Source organism: Galleria mellonella, unplaced genomic scaffold (genome assembly GCF_026898425.1).
Source record: "Galleria mellonella isolate WM207_F2 unplaced genomic scaffold, CSIRO_AGI_GalMel_v1 utg55, whole genome shotgun sequence".
Classification (NCBI taxonomy): domain Eukaryota; kingdom Metazoa; phylum Arthropoda; class Insecta; order Lepidoptera; family Pyralidae; genus Galleria; species Galleria mellonella.
Window position 1 is genome coordinate 554,494 of NW_026442115.1, and position 24,420 is coordinate 578,913.

General features: G+C 30.8%; 1 protein-coding gene across 1 annotated transcript in view; it reads right to left on the bottom strand.

The window, feature by feature from the left end:
- Window positions 1-100: 100 nt before the first annotated feature.
- Window positions 101-24,420, bottom strand: part of LOC113521203 (ATP-binding cassette sub-family G member 1) — an 80,442-nt gene continuing 56,122 nt past the window's right edge. Inside the window, exons 3-10 of the mRNA XM_026906667.3 lie at window positions 20,538-20,658; window positions 15,788-16,045; window positions 11,032-11,218; window positions 9,310-9,424; window positions 6,974-7,366; window positions 5,652-5,816; window positions 4,197-4,453; window positions 101-3,699 (exon numbers count right to left, since the gene is read on the bottom strand). Of these exons, the coding sequence (XP_026762468.1) occupies window positions 3,358-3,699; window positions 4,197-4,453; window positions 5,652-5,816; window positions 6,974-7,366; window positions 9,310-9,424; window positions 11,032-11,218; window positions 15,788-16,045; window positions 20,538-20,658 (1,838 nt within the window). The 3' untranslated portion in view covers window positions 101-3,357. The remainder of the gene's footprint in view (window positions 3,700-4,196; window positions 4,454-5,651; window positions 5,817-6,973; window positions 7,367-9,309; window positions 9,425-11,031; window positions 11,219-15,787; window positions 16,046-20,537; window positions 20,659-24,420) is intronic.

Genomic DNA, 24,420 nt, shown 5'->3' on the forward strand with positions numbered 1-24,420 from the left:
TCTGTAGGTAAATATAAAAATCTTATTTTTTTTATTAAAATGAACCAATTCTAATAGTATTTACAATGACCTAGAATGTGTGTTATATAATTCGTTTAAATTTTTTTTTATAGCTAACCAATTGTACTATTTATTACTGAAATGAATTTTAGTTTCATTGGGTGGGTATATAGATACAAAAATACCTTACATTTGATTTTAAATAATCATATAGTTAAATGATCTTGTCTGTACACTGTACGGACAAGATATTCTTAGCTGAAACATAGTTTATTTAAATAACATACAATCTTATACATATAAACAACTGTGGTCATATTATAAAATAATTTAAAATACTGCCTATCTAAACAGTGTTTAACGAAACTCTACTACTACTAATGAGTAAGCATGTTTAGATCTCTTACAATCTTTTTAGTGAGAGGTCTAAACATTTATTTCGCCTGTCTATCGGAAGTTTATTTTTTTGTTTCTGCTGATATTTGTTTGATATTATATACTGATTTTATAAATATCAATAGATGTTAGAAATAAAAAAAGTATGTATAATAAATATCTCTATTCTCTGATTTTCTTTACTAAAATATTAAGTATATTTTTCAATGGTTGACAAGAATATACCTCATTCTTAATATCCATCAAAATTTGAGCATATTTTCCGGCAGCAATCAGAAATATCACTCAATCATATATAAATATCAGAATTTGAGTGCACTTTCGAAAAGCTATCAGGAGTATGTTTCACTATCAATTACTTTAAATCTAATCACGATCATCAAAATCATTGTTTAAAATTTTTTTAAATAATCCACCGTGTGCTTATTGTGTGATGTCATATTGAAGTTCATTAATGTCCATAAGTTTTAAATTAAGTAAAAAGTTCATAAATTTTCTATTTCTTTTTTTTTTATGTAAAGGGCTCTGTTGTCTAACCTTATTCTTTTTTTAAAATATTAGGTCAATTTTATAAAAGAAAACTATTTACTTCATTGACCAATGAATACCGAAAATGTCACAAACATATTCCAACCAGAACCGTGTTAAATTAATCTGTGAACGAAATCTTGTTTTACAAATATATATTTCACTGGTTTGCCATTATTTTATTATAATGAAGAAAATTAAATCTAATAATTATTTAACAACAATATACAATTGGCGAAACTAAAATATCTAATCAATTCGTCTAATATTACAAACGTACACCAATAATATAAAAAAAAAAAAAATAAGACCAATATCACCAATTAAATTCCCTGTAAAAATAGAACATGTTCTGAAGTAGGTGCTACACTAGGAATACTTAAATATAAACCATCGTGAGATATAGCAAACATAAAAAAAAAATACATAGTATTATTAAATTCAGTAATATTTATTTGATTTGTATAATTACATGATAAAAATATTACATCACACGTACATCTAATCATCAAATTATCACAATACGGTGAACGATTCATATAATATGTATTTAATGGTATATAAATTATTAGCAGATCTATACCACTTTCTAGAGCTCTTTAAATATAAATACATATATAACTATTTACTATAAATCTTCTGTTCAAGGCAAGAAATATCAATTTATAAAAAATATTATTTTACACATTCTGTATAACATATAATTGTATTCGGTTATTTGTAAAAATCTAACTTTGCCATAGACTACACACATTACTTTTTATAATATATATAGAATAAATAATAACTAATATTAAATTCTTTATATAAATCAGTCAATATTTTCATGTACGCATGAAACTATCTTTGGCTGATAGATAAATGTAGGGACTTATGTTTTATTGTATACAGATATATTACACTAGACTTTTATTAATATTACAGTTGCAATTATTGAATAATATGTAGCTTTTAAAAACGGCTACAGTAACACTTGTGACTATATCATATACACTTCAAAGAATACTTGTACTTTACAACTTTTTCAGTCAACGTGTCACGCTTATTTTTTTAAACAACGCCATCTAGCGGTGAAAATTAGAATGTATAATATAATAGACATAACAAAGATTTATGGATAAAAGTAACCATTAAAGCAAATATGTAAGACTTGCAAAAAGAAGAAATAAGATTAGACATTAAACTAAGATTATCGCACTCAGGCGGCTAAGTATTCGTTCTCTTGCACCACAGAGCACATTGCCATCGCCTGTTACGACATCTTGTAAATAAAATAATGCAGACAAATAGTGTTCTTACTCCACAACTAATTGGATAATATTAGGCCGGTAGAAATTCTAGAATTATGAGGCCGCTAATCCTCCTGGAAACCATCGTTTTTCATTCCTGATAAGTCCGTTACTATGTGTCAACTGACTTCATGCTATTCATTTAAGACTTAACAATCTATACTGTGCTATATGTTTATGCATAAGCGGATATAACATTTTATCTTCACGTATTTAATATATATATATGTACAAATTGAAATCTATGAAAAGTACATGTACTCTTAGAAATGATTATGCATTTAAAATACCACCAAATGCCAACAATCAACATTACTAACATAATAACTAAGTATATTAAGTAAAATATTTTATCACATGCCATTACAATTTTGTACTAGCGAACACTGTGTACTTAGGACATATCTACTAAACGCAATGCAGCGTAAACATTGCGTCAGAATTGGTCCAGCAAAAATCAGGATGATGGGTGAAATTACGAACAAATTTCTTTAGTAAAAACCTGAATTTACGCGTGGCACCGTAATGGCGAATTATAATCTTTTCTATGTATTGTAAATTACACACCATATTAATCTACCTTCATTTTTGTTTACTCGAACGTTACTTTGAGTAGTAATTACCTGACAACAGTTGCCGTAGGTAAAGGATTATGAACCTGGAATGGCAAATGATGACCCGCTTTGTTGAAAGTATTAGCCATTTCTGAGGATTAAGATTTTATTCCCCCTTGTTTTATAATTCCACTACCATATCCTACCCTTCAAATAGAAACAACTATGCAAGTGCATGCTAAAAAGTCAAATGTTGCTCTAAACTTAAGCTTAGTATTTATATGGTCTTTATGCAACGAGTACTACCAATCTTATTGTAAATTTCTCAAGGCACATCTAAAAAACATATGATTAACAAATACGGACGGAATTGTCCGTTCAAAAGTAGCATAATACCTAATAGTTACGTAAACCAGAACCACCGAAAATTTTTATTAATGTAATGTTAATTTACAATGAAACATAAAATGACCTAGTCACGGCACAATCTCCAACTTTGACACATGCGTATGTGCTTTTTGCTTTCCGCTACAGTTACGCTAGTATTACGACCTATCTGCAACTATGCAAAAGAAATGGGCCTTGTATCATCATGTTGCGAACCTCCATCTAAGCCCAATATAACATAGTGATCTGAAAACAAACATAATGCCTAACATTGTGATTATTTCTAGCCAAACTGACGTTCTTTCTAAATCAAGGTACGTGATCAGAACATCCGGTTTGGCGAAGTGGCAATACACATCCTTGCACTCCAACGGTTCTCTGCCAAAGCCGAATATGGTCAAGACCATGGCGACTACACCGCAACGGATGAATGATGTCTTCATTAAGATGTTCATCATAAGCGGTATACGGTGGGCGAAGTCGAATCCGTAAATGGCCAGACCGAGGAATGGTGCAATGGAAGACGGCCCAATGGCACAGCCATTCTGTAAAAGAAAGATAGTTTTTAATAAACAAAAACGCCTTAATTCCATTTTGTAAAGCTGCCTGTAATTTTGCTAGAAATCACAGGAAGACTATACAAAAATCGTTTAATCTTCGTCCCACTGGTGTTTCTGCTGTGATTGATAAGGATCTATGTTTGCTCATGCAAATACTATCATACAAGTCTATATGGGTAACTCCACATTGGTGGCTTCTAAATGTACTACGATAAATCAGTAGCTGCAAAGTAGTGTTGCTTAATAATCGATCATTTAATCGGCATTTACATTATCAATTAATTTATCAAGTTTTAGGCAGTTCAGTAGTTTATAATCTAAAACAATCGATGGAATACAGTCTATAGTATTACCCCAATGATTGCTATCGATTATATCAATATTTATAATTAATCTTAGGCAATTAATACATATTAATTGTTTACAATTGAATATTCATTGATCAAATTTATATAATTACGTATTAATTTATATGTACTTACTCTGACATTAAAAACTGAACCGACAGCTAATCCCATGCCTTCAGCAACCAGGGACACCACGTTGCCAACGAGACAGAAAGCCATAAACCTCGTAACAGTGAAGGGCACTCCAGTCATAAAATATACAATGATACTGAAGACCACATTCAGGGTGACTTGAACAGGCAGCTTGGAGACGGTCAAAGCTGCGTAGTACGGAGTGAGACTGTACCAATGATTAAAATGCTCTTTCTTGACTAATTTCACTTCTTGAGGATCTGTAATTATAAAAAGTCTAAAGTTTAACGAACTAAACTATTCAGCTTATTGATGTGATCTTATTTTATTTATATGTCTACAGAGTTTGATGATGTACCTAAATGCAGTGAGTTTCTACCATCCTACCAAAATTGTGTATATTTTCTCCATAGGATCTTATCGTCCAAACGGATGAACCATATTGTTTTTAGAATGGTTCTTAGGTATCTTTGGTTGAAATCAAATTACCCTACTACCCGTTTATTTACTTTGGCGTACGCATAAAAAATAATTAAACATTGCTATTTCGTTCTATCTCATGGTAGCGATGACGTATAAATATGTCATTATCAATAGACAACAGATTCATTCGGGGAGAAAGGAATTGTTAGCAATGGAGTTTGACAGCCCCATTACTAGCAATATGCCTTATTAGGTCGACCTCCACGTGGTTCCCCCTGGAAACCATCATGAACAATTCTTGTTGAATTCGTCACGATGGGCTACCTGATTCATAATCACCTATCATCCTACACTGGTCCCCCGCTGATAGATAGCGTATCGAGATTAAATATACGAGTACATCAATTTTCAACTGACTTCATGAAGAAGGAGGTTCTCAAATCGATTGTATTTTTTTTTATATTTGTTACCTCATAACTCAACCAATTTTAAACCGATTTGGAAAATTCTTATTTTATCTGAAAAGATATACTTGCAGATTCGTTCGAAAGAAATTTCATTAAAACGGTTCCGTGCTTTAATTTTTTTCAAAATAGCTGGTTTTATCACAATCGAAGTCGGTTTTTGAGGGGCACAAATTTAATTAATAAATAAGATTTTCAGATTTACAACTATGTAAACTTCATTCAATTTCTTGTACTAGCTTTTTTGCATGTTGAAAAAATAAACATATACTTAGACAAAATTTCTAAAATTATTATATTGGTCGTATTAAGACAATATTTTTTTACATATATAACAACTGATTGTGTAATTACGTACTATAAATGTAATTTGACTATGTATCCTAAAAATAAATAATAACTTTTTTAATATCTCCAATATACAACGTTTATACGTTGTATAGTTATAATTTTATAATATTCGTAAGACTTAGAAACTCCTTTTTTTAAATCGTTTAAATTAACTTTGTTTTCAATCCTCTTTCCCAAGAAACCCTTCAATTATTTAATAGCATATTAGGTAACTACTTACAGACGAGAACTGGAACCATAATTTGTGTGTACGTGAAGAATATAATGAGCCCCACGCACAGCTTCAAATGGTTGAACATCTGTGTGCCATCGTTGGCCATATTAAAAAAACAGATGCCTATGAGTATCCCGCACATTATGTGATGTATCAGTTGGATCCACAGTCCTGAAAATAAAAGACCAGTTCAATAAGATATATAGATAGGCAGTAAAATCATCATCATATCAGCATTTAACTGTCCACTGTTGAACGTAAGCCTCCCCCTTAGAGTGTTTGCAAGTACTTGCCTTAAGTAAGATAACTTTTAACTAAGACTAGATATTCAAAGAGGCAATGCTCCCAGTAACTTGGGTACGTTGCCTCGATGTGGTTCGTTGGGAGACTGTTTATAATTAGTTGTTAATGTTATTATTATTATATATTAGTTATTAAAATTGTATAAGTTTAAATTATTAAAGACTATTTATTATGTATGTATTGTAAATCGTAGTGAGTGGCAAGAGCTCCACCGACAAGAGCGCAGCTCTTAAATAGGATAGATAGATTTATCATATAATATAAGAATAGATGTATATAATATTTCCCTTTGCTAGGAATAAACATAGTGTACGACTTCTACTTTTACAATTGTAATTCATTTATTTATTACAATATGGTACAACAAGATGACAGTAGTAAATTAAGTCTTTATATTCTGGTGTTGCCAGCGTTAATATTTAGTTTATATTTAGCTTAATATTTAGTTTTAAGGTTTAATACAATTTTGTAATAATTTCCATTTTTTTAATTAACTAAAATAAGACTAAATAAATATTATAGAATATAAATTACAATACTAAATGTCAAAATTAAAATTAAATGGAAATAGCCCCTAAATGTCCTTGAGACTTTTAAAGTTGTGTTCATTAGATGGAATGACAATCTAAAATTCAATTATATGGCTGGTAGTCATTGGGACCGAGGACAGTTCCTTATTGCATAGCAATATCGTTCATCAATTAAATTCTACAAATTATATAATTAGTAGAATTTACTATTCTGAAATCGTATCTACAAGGATACGATTTAAATCTAGATACTAATGATCCATATTTATATTCGTATCGAAGAATATACATTTTAACGATCCGGCACATCACTAATTGCTATTTACTTTTAGGTACGCCGTCAGCTTGTCTCCGAAAGTAGATTAACTATATATTATTTCTAGTGATGGAAACATCGTTTCAATGATTACGAGATACGTCGGTAAATTTACCTAAAAATATTTGGTGTATATTTTATTTATATATTTACATGTATATTTTTTGGATTCCACTCACCTTGTTTATTCCTAAAAATTTGTATCATCATTCTACAGAGAAGTATTGAGAACTGTGTACAATATGAAGTCGCGTACGTTCCGCACTCGTTTGATGTCTGCACCTTCATCCAAGCCATGGACGAGTTCATTTGTGAGAGTTGACTCGATGACGAGCTAATGGAACCATTCTGTACATAACCTGGTACTTTGTATGTGCATTTCTCATTTGTCAGCATTATCTCCCTTTCAGCTACTTCGTCTTCTGATTGGTAACATATCTTCAACTCTATCGTACTGGCTGGCTCTTTCTGATTCGACGATCTCTCTACTTTGGCTGATTTATAAATTTTCCCGTTCATCATCTCATGTGACAAGATATCGATGTACTCTGGGTTTTCTGTTAATTCTATAACTGGAAGTAGACAAATATTTTTATTTTTATATATCAATCAATATATATATATAATAAAATCGTAACTGATCGCTGTCTGTACATAGAAGATATATAAGAAAAACTATTTTAAGGGGCTTTATCAACGCAATAGAACCCAAAACAATGATGTACGTTTGTACACGCTAATCTCAGAAACGGCTTAACCGATTTGAATGCGATTCTCCCTAATGCTTTGCGGTTTGCTCCACTTAATATTTAGTATTTAATATTTCAATCAGTTTATAAATATAAAAGTTATATTAATCAAAATATTCACATATAAAATGCTATAAAAAGCATATAGAATACGTTATGCACTGAATTACGCGAGTGGAGCAGCGGGATACTGCTAGTATAATATATAAATACCATTTAACCTACCTATTCATACTCTACAAAATACACCTACCCTAATTCTTCTAATATTTTAATATTTGTTACTGAATCACGCTAAAACGGCTGAACGGATTTGAATGATATTTAATACTTGTAAATGATAACTTAACACATACGGTGTATATATACTTTATGTATCAATATATGCAGGCAAAGACACGAGAAATAGTTTAATTATATTTATTTGGAGTATCAATAACGTGAATATGAGTATAATTGACGCACATAGCACAAAGTGAGTAAATTTGTTGTTTCTTACGTTTTCACTACTTAATTACTGAACCCATTTAAATAATAATATTACACATATTTAATCAGATATAAAATCCCAATAAATAAGTAATATATAATCCCAAGTAAGAATCATTATATCAATAATGGTATAAACCAGCCGTTAACTGTCTACTGTTGAACATAAACCTTCCCCGTAAGGGGAGATTGCTGATAACTGCTCCGCTTGGCAAGCGGGTTGGCAACCGTAAATTTATGGTGACATTTTAAAAGGGACGCTGTTGTCCATTTTCCGACCAATAAGTTTCCTTAGTCGCCTCTTACAACACCCATGGGTAAAGAAGGGGTGGCCCATTCTATGCCAGGACCACACGCAAGATAGAATATATAGTATGTAGATAGTATATGTAGACACCAAGTAAGAATATGTACCTAAAAAAATATTATATATATATATACAAATGGTAGATTAGCATACAATAGTACATAATATGCAAAACAAGCCAAACGAATACATCATTTGGAACAATTCTGTTTACGATATTGATTAGACAGCTGTACGAATATAGTACAAACAGCGCTGTCAATTACTAATAACAATAGGCTAATTGATGTGACTTCATCCTCACCTATCATCCTTCACTTGCACCCCATAGCGTAAACCAATACAACAGACGATGTTTAAAAAACAGTTATTATGAATGTTTCTGTCGCAAACATAAGAAACGATACAATCTTCAAAGATTTATATAAACCAGCACATGAAGTTTACATAGGGGAGAAGGGACTGTTAGTAATGGGGATTAGCAACTCCATTGCTAGCTATGATGACTTCCTCGCGGTTTCCCCTGGAAACTATCGTGACTAATTTATCGTTGAATTTGTCACGATTTTCATCCTCATTTGTCACCTCTCACTGGTACACTGCCAGTGTATACCGATAGCGCCGATGGGCTACCATTTCACTGTCATTCATTAAAAAAAGAGGTCTACATAAGACCTTCGTATTTTTAAATGGCAATACAAAAGTGTATATGTATAAAATTTGGTACACATATACAAGTGTATATGTGTACCAAATTTTATTAAAATTAAAATCCATTTAGATATTTTGCATGAAAGAGTAATAAACATCCATCCATCCTTACAAACTTTCGCAATTTTCAGTAGAATATCTATGATACTCGTAGCAGTCACGTCTATAGGCGACGACTACCTTATCCAATAAGCAAGATCGTCAACCTGTTTGCCAATTTGAGCAGTATTAAAAAAAAAAAAACAAAATAGATACATACTGAAATCAGCTGGATTATGATGCCTCGGACACGGCAATCCCATGCTCTGTAAGTAAGGTACCATAGCCGCAGTATCGCCTTGATATATACACCGACCGTCTGCTATCACGTATACCTAGAAGGAGATTGTTTATTACTTTAAAATAATATATTTAATGTCATTTTTGGGAAGATATGGATTGTTAGTAATGGAGACACTACGTTATTAATAAACTTTCTCTAATAAATCACCATTATTATCGATATACTGTCAGGTCGATCACCACGCAATTCTTCTAGAAAAACATCTGGTTAATTCTTAGCTAATTTGACACGACGGGTCAGCTGATATACATCCTCTGTCAGAGCCCTACCATTGTATACCAATAGCAAAGGTTCATTCCATTTTCATTCATTAATAAAATCTATTATAATATTTGTTTATAAATTAACATGCCGACAATAGTCTTTGTGGAGATGTGATAATAGTACAGTATGTATATGCCTTTTTATCTCCAGGGTATCTCAAGAAGCATTTGAAAGAATAGAGTATACCAATTTAAATAAAGAAATTCCTAACACTATGTGTTCAGTAGAAAACATTAATGATTTTTTGTAATTATATTGAAATATCTAGTCCATTTGACTAGCAAAATTTCTTACAAACCTCTCCAATTTCTGTTAAGTACCTACTGTCCTATACGAATTAAGAAGCATTTATATAGTACCTACGCGTATGTCGCAATTGTGTGTGAATTTTCAAATACAAATTAAATATTGTCAAAGTTTTACTTTAATAATTTATTGCACGCCCTAAGAAATATGACAAAGGTAAGCAAATGTAAAAAGATGAGCTTAACTCTTTTACAGTTCTCTTTCAGCATCCAAAGTAGAAAGGAGCATCAATGTCTGCGGGTGGAGCGGTGTACAATATTGTGACAATTTTCAAACAAATAAAACTAGACAAACAAGTTCTCTTTTAGCGAACTAAAACGATAATCATACAATAATATTCTTATAAAGTTGTTATTAACAATATGGATATTGATGGCAAAAATTAATTGCAACGTTCTAAAACAAAATATGAAGTAGGTACACAATTTTAAGTAGTAGATTTATATGCAACAATAATTGCTACATTACCACACATCAGTAAGCTAAAGTTATGAATGGTCTTAAGGTACACTATTCCTATCAAGAACTGCGCCCAATTAACTTTGATAGACAAATAATAATAACAACGGTAAACAATGATAATTACGCACCCTACTAACCCCGTTCGTCACGAAGCAAAGGTAAGTATTGTGTTTATACTGACTTCAACTTTTATAATCGATTCTACCTACTGTCCCATAATAATAATAACCATATACATTCATAATAATAATATAAATATTTCAATCCAAATAAAAAAAAATATAAAAATTTATTTGTCTGTTATAATAATACTAACTGATGATGGTAATCTATGCACGTATCTTTCTCTGTTCTACGACAAGGATCATTACCTATTTCCGCTCTAAATTAGTAATGCCTGTGTGATATACTCATTCAATCAACGAAGGAGTGATTCAATGCATTTTTTGCATAAATTCTCTGATGATTATGGCTACAAGTAGACATAACACCTCATCAAGATACCATGTTTGACGCATTACAGATATATCTTGTTGTGATATACATATCCACAGATAACCTTTACCACTTTTTACCGGGAAGAAATATCTGTATAACTTATCTTACCTGATCGAAAAGTTCTAGCAACGATGCTGCAGGCTGGTGTATGGTGCATACAACAGTTCTGCCTTGTCGGGCCAACTGTTTCAGCAGTTTGACACACTGCACCGTGGTCACTGTATCCAGACCGCTAGTTGGTTCGTCCAGGAAAAATACTGGCGGATTGTTCACCAGCTCCAGGGCAATTGATAACCTGTAAAGGCATTGTTTTATAATTAATTTTCATCATTATCTACTTGGCTGCTTGACAATTTTTGTAAATAATAACAGTCGGTCACGTGATATTTAAGCTATGACGTATATTTCAGAAGATATATATATATATATATATATATATATAACTTGTACAAATGTTGTATGTTTGTTTCTAAAACTACTGCAACAAATTAGATACAGTTTTCATCACAAAGTTCCTAAAGGTTGAAATTGAAATCTGGTGAATGATTTGTTTTAAATTATTTACTACTTTCAAAATATACACATACGAAGTTGCGGTCAAAAGCAAATTTAAAATAAACAACATTAGTTATATTAAAACCTAGATCTACCGCGTTAATGTGAAACAAATCATTGTTTCCCAAGGATTTCTGATATCTTTAGCCATTGCAGGTAATTTTTCTTGTGGCTTATTGTTTCAAACAACTTATAATCGCAGAATAAATTGCTTGTCGCCTATTGTACTTGTTTTTATTACTTCAGTATCTACTTACGTGCATATTGCATCACTGTCAATTTTATTTTAATTATTTCTAGTGCTTCATTTAAATACTTTATTTTGAAAACCGTTTTCTAAAAATGACTATTTTGTTTCTATGTCTATTATGTAGTCACCAATATATATATATATATATATATATATATATATATATATGTTATTTATCAAAAGAGATTACACTAATGTTGGTTCCTTTAGATTCTATATAACCCCCCTTATTCATAAAAAGTCAACCCTCTCATCAACCTATATTCACTATTGAACCGTTTTATCTCTTTATCTCTTTTAAATTAACAATAGCCATCAATCGGGTTTATTATTCTTATTAATAATTTGATTAATTAATAATTGGATTATAAATTTGATTTATTCCTTTATTGAATTAATCATATTTAAACCAGCTTTAAAAATCATTAAGCCACGATTCTGTAGGTTACATAACTTTCTACCTTACAATTATGAAAAACCAAGAACCAATGGGGAAGACAGGTTCCTGAGTCGTGACTCCATACAGGCAAACACAGTGTAGAACGACAGTCAGTGGATGCAGGTGGCTAAGGACCGTTCCTTATGGCAGTCTATGTGTAAGGCTTATGTTCAGCAGTGAACAGATATTGGCTGAGATTATGATGATAAATGAGATATTACGCGTCCGTTGAACATAAAAGGGTAATGTTTTTGAGCCTCCAAAATTTACATAAAAGTAATATACATAAAACTATTTCCTATTTGCGTCAATACTATCTATCATAATCTAATATTTAAATGAAACACAACAAAACTCTGTCCGAGTGATTAAATACTGTTTAATCAGTGTAATAATGTTTTATTTTGTAATTTTGTCTGCCAAAATGTAATTGATAAATAATAAAATTTAATCCATTAAACACATTATATTTTTAATAACGTAGACTTTCTTTTATTGACCAATCTTTCTCAAAACAAGGCCCACATTCCTCCTGTAGTACACCAGTTAATCGTAGGTAGTATATGTTTTTTTTTAATGGGTGATAATGGAGTGGTAACTCCGCCTGCGCTGTCGGAATACGCTGGCGGGACACCAGTGAAGGATGACAGGTGAGAATGAAAGCAAGTCAGTTAGCTATCGTGACGAATTCCACTGGAATTAACCACAACAGTTTCCAGGGGGAATCGCGTCGAGGTCGACCTAATAGGGTATATTGCTAGCAATGTGTCAATTAGACTCCATTACTAACAATCCCAGTCCCCTGGTAGTATATGTTGTAACACATGTAACCATATATTATACGCCTATCTATCGCAAATTTAACTTTTTAAGGTAAGATAATTTATAAAACAATCATTAAAGAAGTCTTACTGAAGGGCAAATTTTAATCGATCGAGTTTTCTTAATGAATCGAATAAGATTATAAAATTGATAAACACTTGAGTGCAACGCCCTGGGTCAATGACCGTCTCTTGTTCCGCATTATGTCAATATAATCCGGTAGGTAGGTATTAAAATTATAATGAATGGCGACCTACGTAGTACAGCGGACGTGTTCGTTGCATCGCACAAATTAGGTACATTCAGACTGGTTTGATTCTTAATAAAAACAAAAACTATGACCAACTTGAAATTAATACCTTATTTGCCATTCTAAGCATAATAAAAAGAGATACTTTATAGGTCCCTTCATACGAAGTATCCGATTCCTTGAACTCACAAATAGTAAGTAACATCATCATCATCATATCAACAGTTAACTATTCACCGTTGATTAAATATTTTACTAAAGTCTTTAGTCTTAAAATTTGTATGAAATTGATTCAGAATTGGCAAAGATATAGCGGAAAAGAGGGCCATACAAAAAAAAAACATTTATTTACACACATTAAAATTAAGTGGCCCGAATATATAAGTACTACTACTACTACACTAATAAAAAGTGACTTAGGGCCAAATAAAAAAAAAATGATTTTTAATAATTATTTCTTATCCCTCATTCTACTCTAGCTATTTCCCGCGACATTACTTGCGCGAAATCAGTTATATCCGTTCCTGAATTTCAAGTTTCATCTATGATATTGGAATTTAAATATCATATTTCTTCATCCTTATTGTTATCAGAAATGTGAAAGAGATTTTGTTAGTAACTATTGAGTACTTAACAAAATGCTTAGCGTTTAACTTGGTACCTTAATGGCTGAACCAATTATCATGAAATTTGGTATACACATAGAATTTGAAGACGAAGGTCTATAACCAGTACATATTACCAGTGATAGCGTATGGAACCGTAACATGGCCCTACACGGTTTCTCATATGCAAAAACATCAAATTACTCAACGTGCTGTAGAAAGAGCCATGCTCGAAGTTTCTTTGCGTGACAGAATCTGAAATGAGTATATATGCAAAACAACCAAAATGACCGAAGGATAAATAAACTGAAGTGGCTATGGGTTGGTCATATAGCTCGAAGAACTGACAATCGATGGAAAAAAAGGAAAAAGAAAGGCAAACGCAGTGTAGGACAACCCTCCACCAGATGAAGTAACGACCTAAAATGCATTGCAGGAAGTCTGTAGATGCAGGTGGCTTACGACCGTTTCTTATGACAATCTATTGGGAAGACCTATGTTCAGCAGTGGACAGATAAAAACTGAAATGATGGTAAGTTGTTAAAAGAATTTGAGATAAAAAATTATATAATTACTTTTTCCCCAGTCTCGCGAATGTACTTGAGAGAGAGAGCAAGTTCATTAAAGGCACCTGCACTTATTAAGCTCATTTATTTTGTTTAACACTGTAGTTTAATTTATGTGTTGTATGTATAGTGCCTATAAGGAAATGCCTGAGTTCATCTGTCGACAAGCGAGTAAGTATTAATTAATGGCTATATATTATTTACGCTATATTTATGGCCGATAATATGCACTGCACGTGTATACATGACGGTTCTATAATAAAAACAATGGATAGATAAGAAAAGAATTGTAATACATGAACACCTAAGATATAATACGACCAAGACTATTTGAAATGTAAAAAAAAGAAAATATGAAAAATTAAAACAAAGAATAAAATTTGCATTAATTTATTAACTAGTTTTTCACGACATGGCCCGCATGACTTTTTCTATTCCAAATATTATGCATATTGTATTCATTGTGCACCTTTTGCATAGATGCATCATTCCATCCTAATCCATAAAAAAAATCAGGATAATAATACAAATAATAATACCTGAGCCGTTATGCACCAAAAACTTAACAAACAAGCAATTTTTAACATTTATAATATTAAATAAGGGCTTGCCAATTCAATTATAAACATGTAAAATAAACAATCAAGACTTTCAACTAGACTATATCTTACTTGTAAATTATAAAAACAAACGATCTTTATAATAATAGCGCATCGAGCTCTAAATATATCTTTCAATACGCCATACATTATGATTAATTATTAATAATCGATTTCATATAAATACCGAAGACACCAGTATATTTCAAAAGGTTTTATTCTTTGTACAAGTATACAGTAGCTGCCAAGTTTTAAAACAAAAATTGAAGACTTCTATCTGAGCAAATTGTCATATTCCTAATTTGTGCCTAATTAGCATACTCAAATTCTTTTTATTTTTATTTTTGTAACTACATATGTAGTTTTTTATGGAACATAGATTGGCAAACAAACTGACGGCCCCCCTGATGGAAAATGGTAACCGTCACTGCCATATCCCACCCTTCACGGTAGAAACATAAATGGGAGAGAGGTGCCCAAGCAAACGACTTATACAAAGTCTACCCTGGTAAAAGTATTTATGTGTATGTATATATATCGCGCTTAATAGTCCTTTCTAGTCATTTGTTTATTAATGAAACAATAACCATCCTAATATTATTGCATCAGTAAAAATAAAATAGGTAAATGCAGGGAGTCAGGTAGGTGCAGGTGGCTCAGGACCGTCCTATATGGCAGTTTATGGAGAATCCTATATTTAGCAGTGGATGATAATAATAAATAACTGAAATAACATTGAAGAAAGTATATAATAAATATATTAAGCCCAAAAACTCACCTCTTCTTTTGACCACCAGATAATCGATCAGTCTTTGTGTGCTGATGCTCCAACAAACCCAACTCCTGAAGTATTTCCTCTGAATGCACTTTTCCACCTTTTGGTAATTTCAATTTGGCGGCAACGTCCATTGCTTCGCGAACAGTTAGCAGGGGTTGGAGCAGATCTTCTTGGGTGATGTAACATGATGATCTCTGGAACTGATGCTCGTTTCTGGGCTCACCATTCACCAAGAGATCACCAGTAACACCCGCTGACCTGTAGAAAAAGTTGCACTTTGAAAACATATTATGTACTAAACAAAAGACAATTGCTTGGGTACCTCGGTCCCATTCGTGTTTCAACCGTGAAGCAGTTGTGTTTGCATGGCTGTGTTTCGGTTTGAAGGGTGGGATATGGCGTGAATTTACTGGGTACAGAGGAATAACACCTAAGTCCTCAGGAATGGCAACGCATGGGGGGTATCATGGGCGAAACAGTATACTCTGTTATGTCCATGGTACTGCTCATGTCTATAGGCGACGGTTACCACTTTCTATCAGGTGGGCCGTCAGCTTGTTTGCCATTCTAGGTTGTATAAAAAAAAATTATGTACTAAACAAACAACAATCCAAATTATTTCTCAATTACTAGAGCTTTTTCAAATTGATTCGAAAGAATGTATCTATAACACAAAATGGTAATTAGTGTTATTAATGACGATATTCAAATCATTAATATCCTTTTAGGGAATACCTTATCAATGTAGTATAATATAAACATAAAGAAATAAAAATTTCACGCATATATTATTATAATATTCAGTTCTACTAATATAATATTTTCATGAAATGATGCTAATGATTCTGACTTCACCCAATAGTGTTTGCTTCGTCTGTAGTCTAATTTGAAGCAAAAAGTTGCCAACAATTTAAATTTCTCTTTAGTATTGTAGTAATATATGTTAAAGTCGTTCCTTTAATGATAGCGGAATAAAAGAAGGCCTAATAAAATCCAAACAATGCCGCTAAAGAATTTTAATGTGTCTCTGGTGATAATTAGTTTTTTTCTATACTTGGAAACATCGTTTCATTTCCGCTAAATCAGTATTCTAGTTTAATTTTTTGTACCTCTTTCAAACAATAGATACTTATATACAAGTACACAAGTACCTATACGCAGTACATATACTGGCCACAATTCACAAAACATGCTTATATGGCTAAAGCAATGCACCGCGCGATAAATACTCATTCAAATCACGTAGAACACAATCGTATCATTGTAATTCTTACCACAAACTCTTAGTACATTTAAATTATTATAACATAAAAGTTATTTATAAAGTTTGTCTCTTCGCAAATCATAGAAAGACGTCATCATAATGTATCTTCTGCTTTAGTGTTTCCTCATTATAATTCTTCTATATATATATTCATTATAATTTTGATCATTATCATTAACAGAAGTCATAATATCAACAGTGTACAAGTAATAATACAATGTGTTCCCTGTTCTTTTCATTTCCAAAACAAAGTTAACAACAGCTCATGAGAAAAATCCTACAATTTTTTTTTATACCACTGAGGTGGCAAACAAGCATACGGCCCACCTGATGGTAAGTGGTTACCGTAGCCTATGAACACCTGCAATACCAGAGGTATTACGCGTGCGTTGCCGACCCTGAAGAAATATAATAAAACTGTAACTGGACTATATATATGTAAAAAATATTAAAAAAAATTATATAAGAGGTTTTAATGGAAGCAGTAGAATAACAGCCAATACAAAAATTTTTAGAAAACTTACATCTGTCTGTCTGTCTATGTTTGTTCTGGTATTACGCAAAAAATACTGTACCAAAATAGATGTGGTTTTACACATGTATTTCCAAAGGTCTAACTTAAAAAGTTGTGTGTTTTATTCTAATACATCATCTAGAATTAGTCTATTTTAACAGTTTTACTACATTTAAAATCCACACGTACGAAATAAAGAACAAAAAGCTAGTTAAAAATATAATTCAATATTCTATATTTATTATATAATAATTCTAAGCTCTATATAATATATCACCTTATAATTGATTCTTTATACTAACATTTTATATATTCTTTGAATATATATAATAGAATACAGGAATTAAAGATAACTATTTATAAATAAAATGAATTTGTAATAAAAAAATCTTACAAAAACGTATAGCACTTAAAATTAAGTTACAACTAAATACATATTATATTACAAATTTTGTAAGAGACTGGTATTGGTACTAGGATATCCTGTTCTACTAATCACTAGAATACTGTCTTCTTTTTTAATAAATAAGGATGGAATGGTACTCTCACCTGTGCTAATAGTGTGGGTGCATTGACGGTGTCTCATACTCCATATAAATGTTTTATAATTACTTTGACATTGACTCTCGTTTTTTCTTTAAGTAACATTAAAATTCGCGCCATTGATTCCGCGAAATTTAAATACAAATAGGTATGTATTCAAATATATATAACCGATTCTATAAAAGAACGTTTCAATTTAGTTGTATTCTTTTATGTTCAGTACCTCATTTTTTAATTGTATATCTGAAGGTATATATTTTCATATTGGTCACATAGAATATTTATCAAAATCGGTTCAGTAATTTTTAAATCAAAATAATAAGTTTTGCCATAATTGATGTCAGTTTTTTCCTGTGGAACACACTCGTAATTTATTTATGTCTGTGTGTTTACAATTGAAATAGTTTTTTTTTTTCGATACAAAATGTAATTCAACTTCCTCTAATTGGACTGTGTGTCACGAACAACAGAATTCATTATTATAAAAATAATGTTATGTTTATAATAATTATCGTGAATCATAATGTATTATAATTATTTACACTATAACTTAAGTCAATAGCTCGTGACACAGCCGTGAACCGTGCTCATGAATAAGGGCTCCTAATGAGTTCGGAACCTACATTTATAATTACAATTAAGTTTTTACTTGGCACTTTCACGATGAAAATATAAAATTAGACGATCTCCGTGTCGCAGCGGTGGCCGCGTTGCTTTGCGTAAATGAGTTTCAGGGTCGATTCCCGGAAGTACCAATTTAGAAAGCGAACTTTTCTGATGTGGCTCCAATCTAGGTGTTCTGGTTGTGCCCCCAGAAGTTCATTGCCTGATGCCTTATAACAATCCGTATCCTAGCTTGAACACCAGACAATTGTTAAGCGATGTAACTATGTGATAATGGGGGAAGAAAAATTGTTAATAATGAGGATTAGTAACTCCATTGCTAGCAATACACCCTGTCAGGTTGATCTCCTCGCGGTTCTCATTGGAAACCATCGTGTTCAATTGCAACTGAATTCATCACGATGGGCTAATGTACCTGCCTTTTCATCCTCACCTATAATCCCATTACTGATACACCGCCAGTGTATACCGTTAGCGCAGGCGGGAACTCCATTCCATTATCGTCTTATATAAAAAAAAATTGTGCAGTACCTACTTATTAAAGTAAATTCATATTTTAAATATCTTACCTAAATATAAAGTACCCAACGAAAATAAGCAAGCAATATATTAATTTGCTGCGACCTTTTAAAATTTCATAAATTTTATCGATATATTTGAATAATGACAGTAAATTTACATCATAATATTTGACAATAAATAATTAATATGCATGATGATTAGTAATAACAATGAAAAACAACAAAATATGAAATACTGTGACATTGTGTTTCTGAACATAAAAGGACTTGAATTAATGCCTCTGTACCCAGTAATTTTATTGCTATATCTCACCTTTCAAAGCGAAACACAGCAAACAACTGCTTACGGGCAGGAATACGAATAGGATAGAGGTACCCAGGCTGACGACTCTTATATAGTCTCCCTCTAATAAGGTGATCAATCAGTGTCTATCAAAGTGACCAAAGGCAATTTTTGGACACCACTAACTTCATATCCATTTCTTCATTGTTTGAAGATGTTATGTATTTATCCAGTTATGCCAGTAGCTAAAATATTTTAATTCTCTTTTAAATAAGTAAGTATCTTATTTATTGCCAATTTGAACCAAAACAAACAAATAAATGAGTAAAATACACTACCTTATTTATAAATGTTATACAGGCATATGTTCCTACTGCACCACTAATGGAACGGTTTATAAAAAGTAAAATAATATATGATTAATATAAAAGTAATATTATTTTAATCAATAGTTAAAATAATATTACTTTTAAACATTTTTTATTATAAGGAATATTTGCTATTTTCTCGAATTTGTAATTAAATAAAACATGATAAAATAAAGATATATATAAATTTGTAATGGAAATGAGTTATGAATAAATTTTGAAAAATCTACATATATGTATATACCTACATGAAAGTTACAGTTATCTATATCGCATATTTAAAACTTTGAACCTGATATCTCCAAATTTATTATAAATATTTAATACTAACAAAATAATAAATTTAAAAAGATCTAGATAGTCTCACTATTTATTATTATATTTAACTATATATTGTGATACAAAAAACATCCCGACCAATACAAACAGACATACATATTCATGAATACAAATATTTGTATTGTGCGAGAATCTAATCTGCGAGCATCGAAAGTTGAACTGATGTATTGAACCACTACACCACCAAGATTATCACAACTGTTATTTAAAACAAATATCTTTTAGACGTCCGATAGTTCAGCGATAAGTTAAATATTATCTAAGTCTAATGTACAGTAAGGACTTAATACAAACCTGTATCCGGATATAGCATTGAGAAGCGAACTTTTGCCGGCACCAGATGGACCCATGATTGCCACAAGCTGTCCAGATAAAAATTTTCCATCGACGCCTTTAAGGACTTCTCTGCGTTTACCTGTAAAAAATATTACGAGTCATTTTTTTATATCTTATTAACACAAAAAAAAAATACTAATATACTCATATAAAAATTATAATCAGACGATGTCTGTACGTGGAAAATATTTAAGAAAAAATAATATACACGGTCTTAAGAAGACCAATGCATGACAATATAATATTTTTTAGAATTTTTATCTGCCTGTCTATTTATCAGTTTATTTATTCTGACAGTACACCAAAACTACTACACCAAATTGGATACAGTTTTCACAGTATATATCTGTAGGTCTAACTTAAATTCTTATATTACTTTTTAATCTTAATTCGCTTCTAGATCTTAATGCATTTCATGGCTTTGCCTACTTCTAAAATCCATGCGAAGGTAGAGGGAAAAAAAAAACAGTATCTAATAATGTTGATAAAAAAATCAAAGTCATATGTACAAAATCCAAAGTAGCCTTTGCTTTATAAAGTTAATAAATTAATGAATAATAATAATAATAAATTAATAATAATAATTTTTATTTAATGAATAAACGCCGTATGTCCCCCGGCATAGAATGGGCCACCCTTCCTTTCCAGTAGGCGTCGTAAGAGACGACTAAGAGAGAACGAGGGATGAGCAGCAGCCTCCCTCTTAAAAGATCTCTAAAAGCCTAACTGCTAAGGTCGCAAGAACTTTCTATTCGACACAGAACTATATTTACTTCCTACAGTTGAAATTATATTTCTATCAACTTCGATTGGGTTTTAAATTTCTCACCTCATCAGATGTATATACCACAAAGTTGTAAACTGTGGTCAAAATGCTAAACTATAATTTTATCTTTAGTTATCTCAAGATATCTTTAAAGGAAGTACTTTTAAACGAGTTTAGAGAGTTTAGATAATACGTGTATATATATATTTTATTGCCTCCATATACACGCTTTGAATCAATCTTGATACTTTTTAAAGTCGATAAACTGTTTTTATATTTATTTTATTTTTATGAGACAAATCCTATTATTGTTGTTGATTACTTTAGTTACTTTTTAAACATTGTTATTATTTGTTAAATAAAAAATTTTACACAATGATTTTTCGTATTATCACAATATATCAATTTTCGAAGGGCATAAAGGTAAACAGTAAATCTTGATTCAATGAATTATTTTTCACTTGTCTTTAAGTTGAACATAGCTATTACATTTCTTAACTCGATACGGACAACTCTCTCTTGGTCATCTCAGATATCAATTACGTCGAACGTAACATTCGGCTTGATTTGTTGGTTTAAAAATTTACTATATTTATCTAATAATTTGAATACACCATGATGCCTATGATCCCACTCATACGTTTGCATCCTTGAGAAGTATTATGACCTTTATTGTATTTTTTTTTTATTTTGATGAGTTTACTACTGTAATCTTTAGAAGGAAACAGTAAAGAGTATCTGTCGATCTATTATTCTTAACTCGATTAGCATAATATGTACATAACTTATATCCAAATATCAACATACCAAGTTGAAGTAACATTGTGACACTTCACCGATGTGTTAATCTATGTTAATGGCAGTACCTCCTACTAAGTAAACGTGTGTTTCGTTGAATAATTTATTTTCTAGAACTTTCATTCTTTTTAAGATAGTTATAATTAAATCAGCAGAGGACAAAATTTCACGTCCACTGAAGACCTTTTTTAATGGTAAGGAAACTCCATTCTGCACTGGTATTCTATTAAAGCATTTAGAAAGCATTATCTACCGTCACAAAAAAGGGTGATAGATGAAAACGAAGTAAGGCTAATTGGCCCAATGTAACAAATAAGAAGAGGTAACGTATGGAAGTCGACCTGACAAGATATATACAATAGGGATTAGAGTTCCTATTAGCGACAATCCCTTCAGGAAGACTCATGACAGGAAGACTATGTATTAAAAATTTATGAAACAGACAGTCTGTTCGTTGATAGATCGACCAGTCAGTCAGGACAAGTCTGATTTTATACAGATTAATCAATATGTCATAGAATTTCCTTTTAAAGAATAATTTAAATCAAAACACGCAATAAAAAATAAGTCGTGTTAATTCCACTGTATTTTTCTCTAATTTGTTTTGATGAAAAGGTTATAACTATGTTCGATATAAATTTATTTATTGAATATCGATGTAGAAATCCACTTTGAATAATATGAAATTTGGTGACCTTGGCAAACGAGTAACGGTGACCTTGACCTGATGTTGTAACCGGCTTACTTTACAGAATAGTCAACTTCTTATTTATGTCATATGTCATATCGTTGATATTAAATGTCTTGAACTTGCAAATCATCATAACATAATAGAGCTTTGAGTAATGAGTACATCGATTAAATAGATAAATCATATTCAACATGTACAAGACTTTACGGACCAAAGTGTGTCAAGTGAACAGACGATTAATAAATAGAGTTGCAATGCAAATTTATGATCTTTCTATAGAAATTGTATCCGTTTAAATTAATAAATGATTTTAAAAAGAACTACTAAATTTACCTGTACTTATAATAAACATAGTACAAGTTTAAATATAAACATTTTTTTAAGTAGTAAATAGAAAATATCCTGATTATTCATCAAAAATATTGATCTCTGACTTTATTTTTTGATTATTAATATAATAATACCTATTAATTTATATAATAATAAAAATAAAACACCTACTAGATTCCAAATAATTTTAATAATGTTTGATATGTAAATGAACACTATTATAAACATATTTTCAATTTCTTCCTCTACTACTTATTTTTTATTTAATTCAAACATGTAAGGAGCATTAAGAAGCAGTTTCGTTGCTTAACTATTTTTAGTCTAAATCCGTCTTCAAATATATTTATAATGAAACATATAATAAATGTATTCCATAATATTTTTTTATGTTTGTTGCCTCATAACATCGTCATTTAAAAATAATTTATTTTTAAATAATATTATATAGAATTTTTATCAAAATTGGTTTAATAATATAGTTTTTAAATTAAAATAACTAATTTTTCCACGGCTGAAGTCATTTCATTCATTTATCGTTTTATCCATACCTAATTATATGGAAATAAAGAATAGTATATATATAATATGTTGGCTATAATCAAAATAATATTGTTTGTATTTTATATTAATAAAAGTAGCCTTATCCTTATATATATCCTTCTCCATTCCGTACACATAGTACTATAAAGATACTATAAAGTAATAAACAGGGGGTCTACCATGAAATAAAATACCGAATTTTGGTCTCAATTTCGTGTTTTTGTTCGTACCGAAATCGATCCTGTAAATGAAGCTTAACATTTCGTTTGTCATAAATTCTACTGTAAAAGTCCAAAGGAACGATACTTTAAATTTTTTATATTTTTAAACGGTATGTATCATGTAATTTTAACATCAATTTTGTGTTTCATTCGGATCCAAAATTTCGGAATACATTTCATGGTAGGCCTTCTGATAAATTCACTTTCTCATCTATAATATTAGTAAGGATATAGATATAAAAATAAGCTAACAGATCTTTTGATGATTCATAATATTATCAAAAATTACACATTGCAAAACATAGCTGCATTAAATTTTATAGGTAATATTAAGCCATAAATGATTACTATAATCTAGATTACTTGACAATAAAAATCTTTCAATAAGCTCCTGTATATCGATTGATGAATCATGCACATGTGTAATCAAAAACTATAAATATTATCGTATACTTACTTACATTAAATCACCTTATAATTAATTATACCGACAAA